Source organism: Glycine soja, chromosome 10, assembly GCF_004193775.1.
Source record: "Glycine soja cultivar W05 chromosome 10, ASM419377v2, whole genome shotgun sequence".
In the NCBI taxonomy this organism is placed as follows: Eukaryota; Viridiplantae; Streptophyta; class Magnoliopsida; order Fabales; family Fabaceae; genus Glycine; species Glycine soja.
In genome coordinates this window covers 49,936,811-49,951,926 of record NC_041011.1, presented here as the reverse complement: position 1 = coordinate 49,951,926, position 15,116 = coordinate 49,936,811, and the positions used below count along the sequence as shown (strand labels likewise).

Genomic DNA, 15,116 nt, shown 5'->3' with positions numbered 1-15,116 from the left:
TCTCATGAAACTTTAGTCTCGCACAGTTCCTCGCTATCGAAGTTCGCACGCCGACGAATTTTCACCAAGTGTGTTATGGATTTGTGTGACCGTGATTTCTGACAATTACTTCTCACTTTTTATCTTTAATTTATTTATTAACAAATAAAATTTAAGAACTTGCATTTCATGCTTATTCGGAACAGGTTCTCTCGTACCATTTAGCAATGCTCAGAAAGGAAAATATATACTTTTAAATAAGAACTAATAATTACAAATTATAATTTAAAATATCTTTCATTATTAATATCTATTATTAAAATTTACCCAATTATTCAATCATATATTATTGCATATGATAAATTTATTAAGTTCTGTAATAATTTTCTTAATAATCGTTTCAAAAGAAATTTTTATTTACTTTACGGTACATGGTAATTAAAGTCCTATTGGTATTTAATTGCACGCAGAAAACGTATCATATTAAAAAAATATGAGCATGTTCATAACGTGTCGGAGGGCTTTATAACCGTTGTTTAACATCGACAGTACTCCTTGCTGACACTTGGACCAATACTATATAGGACACGCTCATATTTTCATCACTTGTGTTTGATTTGAAAGATCAAAATAATATACAACAAGATTTTTGTATGTTTTTATGGGAGACTCAGATCTCTTAAATTTTATTTTAATTTTAAAAAATTCTTTAATTTCCATCTTCTCTGCATATTATTAACCGTATTTAACATAATAAATAAATAATTATGTTACTTAAACATATAGATTTCTTAATCATACGTATAAAGAAAACTTCCAACTATTTTAAATTTCATGTATTGATATTTAGTCTCATAACTTCAGATTAAAAAAATACCAACAAAATTCTATGCTTGAAAGAATCACGAAAATATAAGTAATTAGTTATAAATATGTTCACCTTCATAAATAAGAATAAATCTAATCGTTTTTAAACTTTTCTATGATAATTAACGGTAAATATGTTATTTAAAAAACCAAAGAATAACTAAGCATATTTTATAAAAAAAATAAAAATAAAAATTTCTGAGATGTGAATATACCGAAAACGAACTGTTCTTTATACCAAAAGCTATCTAATTAAGGAGTAATTGATCTCTCAAAGCCTCAGACTAGATAACCATGTATTTAAAAAAAAAAAAAAACTAGCAAAACAAGTACCGAAATTTGAAATTTAGTTGACTAATCAAAGCATGCCTTAAAACTTTGCCAAAGGACTTGGATGATTGGTGGTGCATATAAGTGTCTTGGATGGATTATCCTTAATAGAAGCGTGTACTTTATGTGCTTTGTCTTCAAAGGCACCCTACCATGACATGAGTACCTCTTTCACTTATACATCTTAGATTCATATGTACTAGTAGCTTATTTGCCAAGAAATATTTATTAGATCGTTAATTACTTGGCAACATTGACACTAGCTTCGTTAGCTGTTCATATTTTGCAACGTCATATCAACAATCCAATCACAACCATGTGAAGCATCATGTTCATAATTTCATTGGCAAACCATAAACCTACATTAATTGTTGTTACCCAGCAATTATTGCTGGCACTCTCTAAGTTTATCAAGATAGATATATGTTGGACCATATGTAGAACACCACTGATGCCATGCCACGACCAGAGACGACGCTTTTGTTTTGTTTAAGCATCTTAGTATCATTACATACGTATTATTCAATCGACAAGCGAGAACCTTTTAGCATGAAAAGGAGAAAAAAAGAACAAAACCTTAGGCTCAAACTTGTGGTATATAAATCTTAAGCACTTCATGGTATCCCAAACTTAGGGCCAGGGACACGTTTTGACAAAAAGCTGGTGCCAGCAGTGATACTATCAGCTGCAAGCTTCAATGCAAGTTTGTGGCAAAAGATGGGGCAGGTTGTGTCAACCGAGGCTAAAGCAATGTATAATGTGGACTTGGCTGGTTTGACATTTTGCAGTCCCAATGTGAATGTGTTCCGTGACCCTAGGTGGGGGCGTGGCCAGGAAACTCCAGGGGAGGATCCCTTGGTGGTGTCTAGATATGCTGTTAAGTATGTTCGTGGCTTACAAGAAGTGAAGGATGAAGCAAGTGCTAAAGCTTATAGGCTTAAGGTTTCAAGCTGTTGTAAGCATTATACTGCTTATGACCTTGACAACTGGAAAGGCATTCATCGCTTCCATTTTGATGCAAAGGTAAAGAGGAAAACGAATACGAAACAAACTTATTTCGATCAAACATGCATGAATAATTGGATAGTGATGAAAAAGTTTGAGAAATATGATGTAGGGGTGTAAGAACTTGCTCTTGATATTGTTAGTGTTTTGTTTTTATTGACAAATATTAGTTGTTAGTATGGTTAGTTTTTTATTATTAAAAGTTCTGATTTGGGTATTTACTAGCACCAAGGTGTCCATGAAACACTTTCCTGTCAGTATGTATAGCTAAGAAGCTCAATTATTTTGAGGAAAATGATGCATGGACACTAGTGTGTTACTAGATAGAAGAGAAAAATGTTAATATGATAAATGATATGACAAGAAGAGAGAGAGAGACAAAAATAAAGAATGCCAATTAGGTGTATTGTTGTCAAATAATTGTGCTTGTTGCAGGTGACAAAGCAAGACTTGGAGGATATGGACCAGCCTCCGTTCAAGAGTTGTGTGGTGGAGGGTCACGTTAGCAGTGTTGTGTTCTTATAATAGGGTGAAGGGATTCCTACGTGTGCCGATCCAGACCTTCTCAAAGGAGTAATAAGAGGCCAGTGGGGTCTAGACGGGTTTGTCTTACATCCCTAACAAGTCATTTGATTTTGTTTATGCATAACAATTTCTACCTTTTGCTGGCCATCAAGACCTATATATTAATATGACACAGTTTAAGGCACCCAATTCTTTGCATTTTTAATTTGAGATAACCAAGTGAAGCTTCCTCATGTTTCCTGCTTTCCTTACAGATGTATTGTTTCAGATTGTGATTCAGTGGAAGTCTATTACAACGCAATTTATTACACCGCAACTCCTGAAGATGCAGTGTCTCTTGCACTGAAAGCAGGTAGAACTATGGTTACAGCTGCACAAAGTTCTGCACTTTTTTGATAAGGAGGAAAAAACAATTGAGTGGTTTTGGATAATTGATTGGTATCTTATCATGCAGGTTTAAACATGACTGTGGTGATTTTTTGAAAAAAATACACTGCAAATGCAGTAAACTTGGAAAAAGTAGATGTAGCAACTGTAGACCAGGCCTTGGTGTACAACTACATAGTCATAATGAGATTGGGCTTCTTTGATGACCCCAAATCACTTCCATTTGCAAACCTTGGACCATCTGACGTGTGTACTAAAGACAATCAGCAACTGGCTCTAGATGCTGCAAAGCAAGGAATAGTTTTGCTGGAAAATAATAATAATGGAACTTTTGCCTTATCCCAAACCAACATTAAAAAAATGGCTGTGATTGGACCAAATGCTAATGCCACCACAGTTATGATTAGCAACTATGCCGGCATACCTTGCCGCTACACTAGCCCTTTACAAGGACTACAGAAGTACACATCTTCCGTAAATTATGCACCTGGTTGTAGCAATGTTAAATGTGGTAATCAGAGCCTCATTGCATCAGCAGTTAAGGCAGCAGCCTCTGCTGATGCAGTGGTGTTGGTAGTTGGATTAGACCAATCTATTGAAGCAGAGGGCCTGGATAGAGAGAACCTGAGTTTACCTGGTTTTCAACAGAAGCTTGTGAAAGATGTTGCTTCTGCTACCAAAGGAAAAGTTATTTAAGTCATAATGACAGCTGGTCCAATTGACATTTCTTTCACTAAAAGTGTTAGTAACATAGGGGGGATATTGTGGGTTGGTTATCCCGGCCAAACTGGAGGGGATGCCATAGCCCAAGTAATATTTGGAGACTACAACCCAGGTATTATTTTTATTTTAAGAATAAACAATATATGCATTGTATATTATAGGTATTTTATATTATCATCTAATTATGAATTATCATCTATAATAAATTTATTAATTTTTAAAATAATTATCTTAAAAGTTATATTAACGACAATTTCTAATTAATTGGTTGTGTGAAATCTTTTATATTGATAGTATATGTCTAATAAATTCTTATATGAAATGTCTGTATTTTTTTTAACACTTTGTTAGTGGATACTGTCTACAAAAGTTTTAGACACTAATAGTGAAGTATTAATTTTTAGGTGGCAGGTCTCCTTTTACATGGTATCCACAATATTATGAGGATCAAGTGCCCATGACAGACATGAACATGATAGCCAACAAAAGTAGAAATTTCCCTGGAAGAACCTCCAGATTTTATAATGGGAATTCCCTCTATGAATTTGGTCACGGATTAAGCTACTCCATATTCTCCATGTATGTTGCATCTGCACCCTCCACCATAATGATTGAAAACACATCCATTTCTGAGCCACATAACATATTCTCTTCCAACAACTCAGCCACCCAAGTTGAGTCTCTCTCTGAGGGTCAAGCAATTGATAATTCCACCGTAAATTGCCAGGACTTGACGTTTTTGCTTGTCATTGGTGTGAAGAACAATGGACCCTTAAATGGATCACATGTGGTGCTAGTGTTCTGGGAGCCGGCAACTTCAGAGATGCTTACTGGGGCTCCAGTTAAACAACTTATAGGATTTAAAAGAGTATACAAGTTGTGGTGGGGATGACAGAGTTTTTAACAGTGAAAATTGATATATGCTAACTGCTAAGTAATGTGGATAATGATGGCAAAAGAAACTTGGTCATTGGACAACACGCCATTTTCGTTGGACCTTCCAGTGAAACTCAGGTTAGACACCACAATGATGTCAAACTTTCAGGTAGTGTGAATGGAAAAGAACTCGTGTCTAGATGAATCCAATAAGAGAACTTTGCTAGCAGCTCCAAGTCATAGCAATAATACAATGATTTTGATAACAGTATGTGGAAGTGGAAGATATGAGATATCATATGATGGATCGGATACTATGTATTAGATAATAAATACAAATCATAATGACATATTATAACATCTCGAAGAAAATAAAATGTAAACTATCGTGTTAAATTATAAAAAATAAGTTTTAATTTAATTGCTTTGAGTATATAATAGTTAATAATATTTATAGACTTTATAGTAGTTGATGCATGCTTATACATTGGCAAAATAGAAAACGCTAGAAGAAGGGGTTGAACCTTCGACCTTGTGGTTAACAGCCACACGCTCTAACCAACTGAGCTATTCCAGCTTTTAATATAATTGTCAAAAATAATTTATTACTAGTTATATAATATATATTATGAAATTATTACTACTATTTATTTATTGAAGATGTTGTTCGGTAATGGGTAGTCCATACTTGACCACTGTCGGCGTTTCAACTTTGTCGCAATGCACCACGTTCTCTCCACGTGTACCTCGTGTATTTTTTTTTCTTTTTTTCTTTTTATTTACATAGACCTCGTGTATACATCTTTGATAACTTTTTTCTTTTATACTAACTTGTATTTAATTATATCCTAAAAAAATTGTATTTAAGTAGGATAATATTTAATTTTCTATAGATAAAGACTATACTAAATAATTTTTTAAAATGTATAAACTATATTATAATTAAAATTTATAATAAAAATATTTTTAACGTATAAATTATATTTTAAATTTATAATAAATAATTTAAACTATAAGATTAATTTTAGCTATTGATGTTTTTTTAAAGTATTAAAATCTAATTTATAAATAAAAATTAAAGAAGATAAATTGATTAAGAAGATTAAATATATAAAAAGTAGGATACCGTGGAGAAAAAAAGTTTGATATGACCAATAGAAAAAAAAATTACTCTAAAGTTGCATACTTAGTAGAGTAGTGTGTGAAATGCACATAAAAAAATATAAAAAGTGACTAATTTAGAAGGTGAACAGAATGAGACAATTGCTTTTTAAGTTGTGTGTTCTAATTTTTAATAAATAAATATTTTTTAATACATAAATTATATGTTAGTTTTGTGATAAATAATTTATATTACGAGAAAAACTTATTTTTAACTATTACTATTAATATTTTAAAATATTGAAATTTAAAATTTAAAATATTATCATTGAAAATTAACTCCTAAAAATATTTTCATCTAAGATAACTATTCTAATAAATATATACTGGGGATTAAATATTTTTTAAGAATATTGTATTTTTTACAAAGTTGTTAAATTTCATTATTTATTTAAATTAAACTAAATCAATCAATGCAAAGAGTACAAAGGTAGGAAAAAAAAAGGCATGTTATATTTTGAGTAAAACTCATTCTAATTTTTGGTTTTAGTTTGTGTATGATAATACATGTGATAACTAAGCTCTGCCTTTGCTCACAACCTATATAACTACATGACAAATAATAGTGTTATAAGAATATTGATTAAGAAATTTAAAATAAAAGTATTTTATTGAAAGACAAAAAAAATTACATTACTCATAATATTTTTTACCCTCTCATGATAAATATTTTTTTTATTAATTTCTTAATTAGTACTCTAAAAATACTAGCTATAGTTAACCAGAATCTAATATATAAGTTCATCCTTTAACACGCAAATTTCAAGAACTGAACTAATGGAGTGACATTCAGGACCTTGCATCTAGACATCACTAAGGGGTTCAGTGCACTTGGTAAGAGACAATGCATTAAATTTAGTTGTCGAAAGTATCTCGATATTATTGCATCTGCGTGTTATAAGGTGACTAGTCCAAATGCTACTAAGATTGAATTCATGACACCAATTTCTTGAATATGCAATTCATGTAGTATTTATTTTCGTTGTTGGCTTCTGTTTTCTAAATATATTATTTCCAAACCATGACAAATTTTTTATATTAGTAAACCATGTCACATATACTTTTTTTAAGATATGTCACATATACTTAAAAACCCAAACATTGCAAGGCTAATATATATACTTTATAAAATTGAACCTTTATTTTTAAAAAAAAACTACTTGAATTGACAACTAGGGAAAAAAAATGCTGGAGAGTGTTTACAGCTCTGATCCAATTGCATGCATATTGTTTTTCCTCTACTAAAATCATTCTCTTACATTAATGCCTTATATATTTCGCAATTTTCGTTCCTTTAACTGCAGTTTTTGGTTCGTGTCTAGGATTAGTACTCTTTTCATGTGATTTTGTAGCGGAATATTATTAATCTTTTCATCATATATAGCTAATTATTGTAGTTTCTCAATATTTTGATGAAAAGATTGATTTATGTTGGCTCATTTTATGATGCGCAGCACAAAAAAAGAAGCAACAGAGTGGATCAGTGTGGCTTGAGCGGAATGGGGAGTGTATGTTTAATAGAGTGAAAAGAGATGAAAATTTTGAATTAAAATAAAGATTAAAATGTAAGTTTCAAAGAATTTTATTGTTCATTTCACTCTTCTTCTTTTTTGGTTGAGTGCTACCCTGCTGCTGACGCTTTTCCCTCTATAATTGTAATTAAGATCATTTTGTTACTGATTAAAAAATATTCTGATGTAAAATAATCTAGTAAATGTTTTTTAAAAATTAAAAAAAGTGGAAACTAGTTTGTATATTTTACAATAAGAAGAATAAATTTTATTAACTAATTTTATGATAAGCTATTCAGAATAATTTATAATTTTAATCGGATTTTACATTCCTTTCTATTATTTTCAAGAACTGGAAGAAATACATTAAATACGGAAGAGCTATGCAGAAGGCAAAATCTAAACGATATGCAATTTTTTAATTAAAATAACACTAAAAAGAGAAGTCGATGAGAGAGAGAGAAAGGACAACAAAACTTGTTGCCTTAAATATTTATTTTTTATTAGGGGGCAATATTAATTATTATCTTGGATATAATATTTATCAATATAATTTAGCTATAAATAGTTGCAGGACATGGCTTTTTATGTGTGATTTTTGTTCCAATATTCTTCTCTTGTTTTGTTTTACTACGTGGGATGTCTATCATAGCCGCCTGAGTAATTTGAGTGAAAGCTCTAACGAACTAATCAATAATCATTATTTTTAAGATAAAGAAGAAACCGATAGCTTTCAAATATCGACCGTATCAAGCAAAAGTCATAGTCAGAGTTGTCATCCAGACAACAATTGCAACCTAAAAAAGCCAACTACCGTGTGAAGATATTCAAACATCCCTCAAAAGTCAATACAACTTTTCTTTTGTTGGAAGCGATATTCATGCATCAATTCCACATCATTTTAACGGATAATGATCATGTTATTATTATTACTATTATTCAGTTAACATCTTTTTAATTCGATCATGTCTTTTTTGTGAAAAATAAAAATCTCATTTAACCTATTTAAAAATAAGGAATTAAATAGTGATAATTTTTTTGAAAGCTGAAAACAAATATTTCTATTTTTATCGTACTCGTTACTAATGTTTTGTGAGGATTATCAAGGAAGAAGTATTAGAAACTCTCTTTACTTCTAGTACGCATGGAAGGATATGAATGAAATAATCTGCGTTGACAATTTGCGCGTCAAAATCTCTCATAGCAATATAAATACCTCATCCTATGTAAACCTTCTGCTCCACAGAAAACCAAACATTACTTGAATATTCATTGTCAAAGGTTGTTTTTGTGAGATAGAAAGAAGAGAGGAAGAGCAAGTTAAGCAATCAATCATATCAAGGAAGCAATTATGGAAGGTTTGATCCCATATCTTATTCATGCAATCAAGAAGCAAAAGCCTCATCACCACAACTACAGGAGCTACTCTCATTCTGAAAGCTCAAACCGCAGCTACCACATGCTATTGGCGTCTGAATCCTTCACAGGATCTTCTCACAGAAGAACAAGGTCTGATTTTCAGCCCCCCACAAGTGAGTTCTTAGAGCAGAGATATGGTGTTGATGGATTCTTGGTCAGCCCCAGAGCCCAAGTTACTACTGCTGCTCCTCCTGCCACTGTCAATGTTAATGCTGCCCAACGCTCTAACAATATCACCAACATGCGCAATCGCAAGTGATATATATCTTCAACATCATAGGGGATGGTCAACTTTTCTTTTAATTTTTTGGACCCTTAGATATTTATTATATGTCTCTTCTAAGGTTTGATTCATTTGTTTAAGATGACGGTTGATGGGTGATTACCAATTGTAATCTTATTGTGTATACTTCTAATCTCTAGGGGATCAATTGTAATGAATGCTAGATATGGTATGCTTTCAATGAATGTTATATAAAATTTGTAGACAAACAATTCTCTTCCCCTCTGTCACAGCCCAATATTGAGTAATCAGTACAAAGTGCTTACCCAAAATTACGATTGCAGTTTTGTATTCATGATTATTTTGTTGGTATTTTCATTTATTTGCTTCGTTATTTTGGTTTGGTAATTTGGCTAGAAAATTCTTTGCTTAAAAACTAACCAGTCTAATGCGATGTTTTAAACTCATAGCATTACCACTTAGGGAAGATAGATGATGATGATGATGATGATGCCAAGAGTTATTCCATTTTTAAAATGTGTTCCTCCTCTACCTTGGGATTCGAATCCAGTTAAAATTTGGAGAAACTGGTAATTGTTGCGCTAAAGAGACTCATTAGCTATGCTTTAGTAATAACTTATATCATAATGAACAGATTCGGTAACTGTTTAACTCATGCCATAAAACTTAAAAAATGTAAACCAGAGAGGAAAATAAATCACAAAATTGGTAAATGAAGTAAAAATCATCTCTTGAAATTGTCCGACATGTCACGAGTTGAATATTTTTAAAATAAATAAAAAGGCTTATCAAATACTTGCTTCCGTTTGATATTATGAAGCCAATAGTGCTTCTAACTTCGCAATCTGGTCATCCTCATTCTTTGGAATAGGATCCTTGTTAACCTCTTGATACAAATCATGTTTCCACTTCTCCATTCGCATCTTAATAGGACGATAACCTTGCCTTCCATTAATTTTATCTCTTCCCCTGTAATTGCTATTGCCTCCACTGCCCCCATACCTTGCTCTTGATGAAAAACCATCCCTTCTAGCTTCAGTCTTATTGGGTGTTCTGTCCTCAGCAATTTGCTTCTCAGGTCTATCCAGATGATGAGGATTGCTGCTTCTTTCCTCCTTCCTTTCATTCCTTTCCGGAGGATGGGCAGTATGGCTTGACTTTACTTCCACCATTGAAGCTGGATTAGCATCTGCTGAATCTGCAGGAATCTTCTCCCTAAATGCACGCATTTTCCTCATAGTAGGTGGAGCATCTTTTCTTTCAGCAAAACCATCTCTTTTCTGTAAATTGTCATCCAGTTTCACCTGTGATTTCTCATCTTTTTGCTCTGTACTTTGACTTTCATTATTCTCTTTACTCTGAGTAAAGACTTTTCCTGCATGAAATGGAAGAATTGTGTGCTTTAGCGTAGAGTCAATCTACAAATCATCCATGCACAATAAAGCCAAAGGAAAAGAATATATATATATATATATAGGAAGCTTACCACCAGCTTCCCTTTGACCACTGCTTCGACCAACCTGCCCAGTACTACCCCGTTCATCATGCTGTTATACAACAAGCATAGGCAAGCCTAAGAGGGTTATATATCGTGCCACTTCAAGGCATGGGACTGAACAAGAATCCACTACATCAGCCCAGAAAAATAGTTTGCATATACTGAATAACAATCAAGCATATAAAAGGGATTTTAAATCTATAATTCAAAATGAATCTCCATGTCATCTTGAAAGTGATAATTTGGACATTTCCTTTTCGATATAGCATAAAAAAAAAAGATAAGGGATGATAAATATTGCAACTTCTTATCAATGAAGTGTGGTAAGAATAAGAACTATTTTCAACAACCCCAGCAAAGCAAAGGATTTGATATTATACAGATTGCACAATCAACTATGCAAGTATAAACTATTCATACAATATTTAACCCTCGAAGCAGATGACGGATGTTTTCTTTTGATAACATTTCTAATAGTTTTTATACAATTGAATTTGCATTACAAGTTTGTACCTGACAGCTAATGGCATAAAACAAAGAGTAAAGATTGGCTTATCATGTTTTTCTCCCAGCCCCCCCTCCCTTCCAAAAACAACATAACCATTGTAAATAGTTTAGTAGCCACAAGATAACTGGTTGTATGCAATTGCAATCCAGGGCCATACAATGACTGTGAACTCAAGTTCCCTACTTAATCTTGGGGAATGAGTTAGCTAGTGGGAGGTGTATAATGCACATGCAACCCTCCTCTCTAAGAATGTACAAATTATGAATCTTAAAAGGTTAAACTATATTCACTTGGTTCTTATAGTTGCCCCGTTTTAAGTTTTAGTTCCTATAGGAGAAAACTGCAAATTTTAGTCCTTACACATGCATATAAGATAAGTTTTGGTACCAATCGTTAACCTTAGAGAAAACTTTTTGGTGCTTAAAAAAACTGAATAGGGACTAAAACTTCCAATTTTCTGAGAGACTAAAACTTAAAATGAGAACTGCAGGAACCAAGTAATTAGTAAACGATATATTATGTCTTCTTCTTTTTCCAACAAATTCCCTCTAGTTTGACACACTCACTAGGAACTTAAAAAGGGTATGAAACGGAATCTAAACAATGCAAATTTGAATACAATTAGGAGCAGAACTTGGTTCACAGGTAACAGCTCAAGCATTCAATTTCTTTTTAAGGTATGACCTGATGATAAGAGCGAGATCTTGGTGGTTGAGACAAATGTTTGGGCGGATTCTCATGATGATCATTTGAATTTGATTTCTTGGGAGCAGCATCGAAGGGTTCACGCCTAGAATGATGTGGTGGGTTTCTCCGATCTCCTCCATCTGAGGTTACTCTGTTACTATCCCTTCTATATCTCTTGGGACTACAATCAACCCACAACGAAACCATCTCAGAATGCATTTTAAAACTGAACTAACCCTAGTTTAATCCAAAAAGACGCGATTGCAATTCTGGAAGCTTCTAGAGTAAGAAACCCTAACTCAATACAGTCCGTAACTTACGTGTTAGGTTAAATTGAAAAGCATGCGAATAGGGAGACGAGAGAGCACCTTGCTTCTCGATCGAACTTGGAGTGGCGACGCTTGGAATCAGAGTCTCGATGAGACATTAGGTTTTTCTGTTGACAAATAGAAATCTCAATCCGATCAAATTAGGGCCAAGCTTGTTTCAGCTATAGACTATACTGGTATTTCTATTTCTACGCGTCACTATCACTATTCAAATTTCAATCCATCCAACAAACATTACATATATACCACCCGCAAGATGAATATTTATTTCTTCAATATTCAATAAACAACCTATGTAGGATGAGTTTATTTAAATTTAAAATAAATTAATTTTAAAATAACTATTTTAATATAAATATTTTTTAAGAAACTTCAAAAGTATGTTTTAAAGCAGAAATAATATTGACAAATACACTAAAAAAATATAAAATTATTTATTTTATTAAAATAAATATTTATTTCAATAAATAAATTTAAACCAACTGACAAATAATACAGAATACGAAATAGAAATAGCTAGTAAAATTTAAATACAACTATATAAAATGAAATAAAAATTAAAAAATATATTTTATTAGTAATAGAAATGTAAAATAAAATATTTACATAAATATGTGTTTTTGAAGTTTTGAGTTTCCTCATCACTGAGGGTGCATTTACGTTCTTTAGATTTATTGATCGATTACCGAAGATGCATAAGGCCTCGGTCGGCGTATAATTTAAAGACTTGATACATAGAACTCCATCGACAATCATCCCATGAGGTACAAAGTTGTGTTTTTTTTTTTCATCCTTCTCCCATCTCTTTGGCAAGTATTCACTACAACTCCTTAAACAAATAAAAATGAAATTAAACAAATTCTACTGAACAATATTTGGTTGAAGGCACAAAGTATATACAATGACATGCAACTGATGCAAACACACTCTACCATTTGAATATTATACATGAAAAATACTCTTTCTTGCCTATTGGATTAATTGAGTAACGTTTGATAAAATGTAAAAATGCAAGAAACGTGCATAACTAATAATTATTTCCTTGTAAAAAAAATAATAATTAATTCAAGTAAAAATTTAAAATGTGCACAAAAATATTTCAAATTATAAAAAAAATAAAGTTAACGGAATTTAAAATTATTAATATATGTTATTTTTTTAATGATTAATGAAGTAAAATAATATTAATTTTAAAGTTAGAATATTTTTCTTTTCTGACTATCATGTTGATACGAAGCTGTTTCACTGGAAATAATAACTCATTTTGTTTGAGATTATGAGTGTAACACAATCATACCGAAATAAAAAAATCCAAAAATTATATAAATATGAGACTATTGAGAATAATTTAAAACAAATTAATAATACTAACTATATCAAATATACTTTTAGGTAATTTATCGGTTCAGAATTTTATTTGAAATAATTATGAAATGGATGAGTTTTGATAAGTTTTCTAAAAAAAAACGTAGAAGATTCTTACTAATAAAATTGAATAAAATATCAGCATGTATCATAAAGTGTAAGACGTCAGTAGAATAGTCCATACCCAAAAAGTATAATAACAACAAGTTTGTTTTGTAAGTTGTAGTACTATATAGGGTCGATGATGATTCACGGGACATCATTGGAATCCATAATTCGATTTATCTGACATTGCTCAAGGCATGTCTGTGCTTTGAACCTATTATATATTTAGCGTCACATTTCTTATTTAATTTGTTATTGATTTTAGCATCAAATGCAATGAAGGGTACACTTTTAAACAAGATTCGCTAATTTTAATTTTCTAAAACAATTAGACTACTCTAATATGTGATGCACAGCGTTTAAAACAAGATTCGCCAAATTATGTCGCGACAAAAGATAATTTATGTTATTATTTTATTAAGATAATCTAAAAAAAACATGTACCTCCAATATTAGGTCATAAATTAATTTTATTTATGATGTATAATTGCCACTGATAAAAAAAATTACATAAAAAAATTAAACACAAATTATTATACTAAATAAATAATTCATTCACATTTGAAAGCAACTAATTCTTATATTACTATGTTGATTCTTTTAGTTTGATAATTTTATGATTTGTATCGATATATATTCGTTAAATTATTTTTGAACTATGATAGTTTTCGAAATTGTTTTAGGATTTTATATTTCGGAAAACTAATATGTAATAAGGATTTTTTTTTTTGTTGAATATGTAATACGGATTTCATTACGATTATTATAGAACTTAATTAAACTATACTAATAATATTACTGTCAACATATTATCATTTATAATAATTATTTTTTAAATGATATTTAGGACAATGTTTAATTAGTTCATATTATAGTTTTTAAACTAAAACAGAAAATTAATCTCATTACTATATGCCTTGTAGATGCACATTAAGTCATGAATGTTTTTTTATTAGAGTAAAACATATATGAGGAATAAATTGTTGGGAGATAAATGTGTATGTTCAAAGTTTGGTATATCGTATTATTAATTTTAATAAAGTTTTTTTTATTATCATATTTATTATTTTATTAAATGATTAATTTGATAAATATTTGATTAAAATTAAAGACTTGTTATCATGATATAAATTATGATAATAAGAAATAAGTTGTTTTAATCTAAATTGTATAGTATAATTATTGTGAATGAGACATCAATAATTCATATAGATTAATATATACACTGTATGCCATTATTGAATTGAAATTTCCTACCTTAATCGGTTTATAGGAAGTTCTTAAGAAAAAAATATAATAGTTTTCTTTGAACTAAAATTATCATAATAATTAATAAGTTATTTATTATATTTTAATTCTAGACACCTAATGTCTTAGGATACTAATTGAATGAATATTGAGTATGATTAAAGATTAAATACTTATGAAATTAATGATTTTTGATAATGAGTTTGAACTCTATGTTATAACTAAGACATGACCAGAACAATCGAAAGAAAGAAAAAAAAAGTTTATTAAGTCATTTATTTGATTAAATATAATTGTTAACTTATTAAAATTTGACAGTAACATCATACTCTAGAGTAATCTTGAACGG

General features: G+C 30.7%; 2 protein-coding genes, 1 non-coding gene and 1 pseudogene across 3 annotated transcripts; 2 read left to right on the top strand and 2 right to left on the bottom strand.

Annotated features, from left to right (window-relative positions):
• The first annotated feature begins 1,878 nt into the window (after positions 1-1,878).
• LOC114369658 lies at positions 1,879-5,019 on the top strand (annotated as a pseudogene).
• Positions 5,020-5,195: 176 nt separating this feature from the next.
• TRNAN-GUU lies at positions 5,196-5,269 on the bottom strand. The gene has a single exon. It is a non-coding gene; the product is annotated as a tRNA-Asn (tRNA).
• A 3,198-nt stretch (positions 5,270-8,467) lies between these two features.
• On the top strand, positions 8,468-9,338 carry LOC114371180. Its single transcript, XM_028328621.1, has one exon. The coding sequence runs from the start codon at positions 8,716-8,718 to the stop codon at positions 9,040-9,042; it is 327 nt and encodes a 108-aa protein (XP_028184422.1). The 5' UTR covers positions 8,468-8,715; the 3' UTR covers positions 9,043-9,338.
• Positions 9,339-9,713: 375 nt separating this feature from the next.
• LOC114371179 lies at positions 9,714-12,257 on the bottom strand. Its single transcript, XM_028328620.1, has 4 exons — positions 12,089-12,257; positions 11,718-11,901; positions 10,514-10,574; positions 9,714-10,402 (listed from the first exon to the last, which is right to left on the bottom strand). Exons 1-4 carry the CDS (start codon positions 12,145-12,147, stop codon positions 9,840-9,842), a joined length of 867 nt encoding a protein of 288 aa, XP_028184421.1. The 5' UTR covers positions 12,148-12,257; the 3' UTR covers positions 9,714-9,839.
• Between the last annotated feature and the right edge of the window lie 2,859 nt (positions 12,258-15,116).

Bases quoted from the DNA above. Each gene is read 5' to 3' on its own strand.
- LOC114371180 (XM_028328621.1), top strand. From the start codon at position 8,716: ATGGAAGGTTTGATCCCATATCTTATTCATGCAATCAAGAAGCAAAAG.
- LOC114371179 (XM_028328620.1), bottom strand. From the start codon at position 12,147: ATGTCTCATCGAGACTCTGATTCCAAGCGTCGCCACTCCAAGTTCGAT. The intron at 10,575-11,717 runs GTCATACCTTAA...GTTGTATAACAG, and splicing joins GATCTCGCTCTTATCATCAG to CATGATGAACGGGGTAGTAC. The intron at 10,403-10,513 runs GTAAGCTTCCTA...CATTTCATGCAG, and splicing joins TGGTCAAAGGGAAGCTGGTG to GAAAAGTCTTTACTCAGAGT.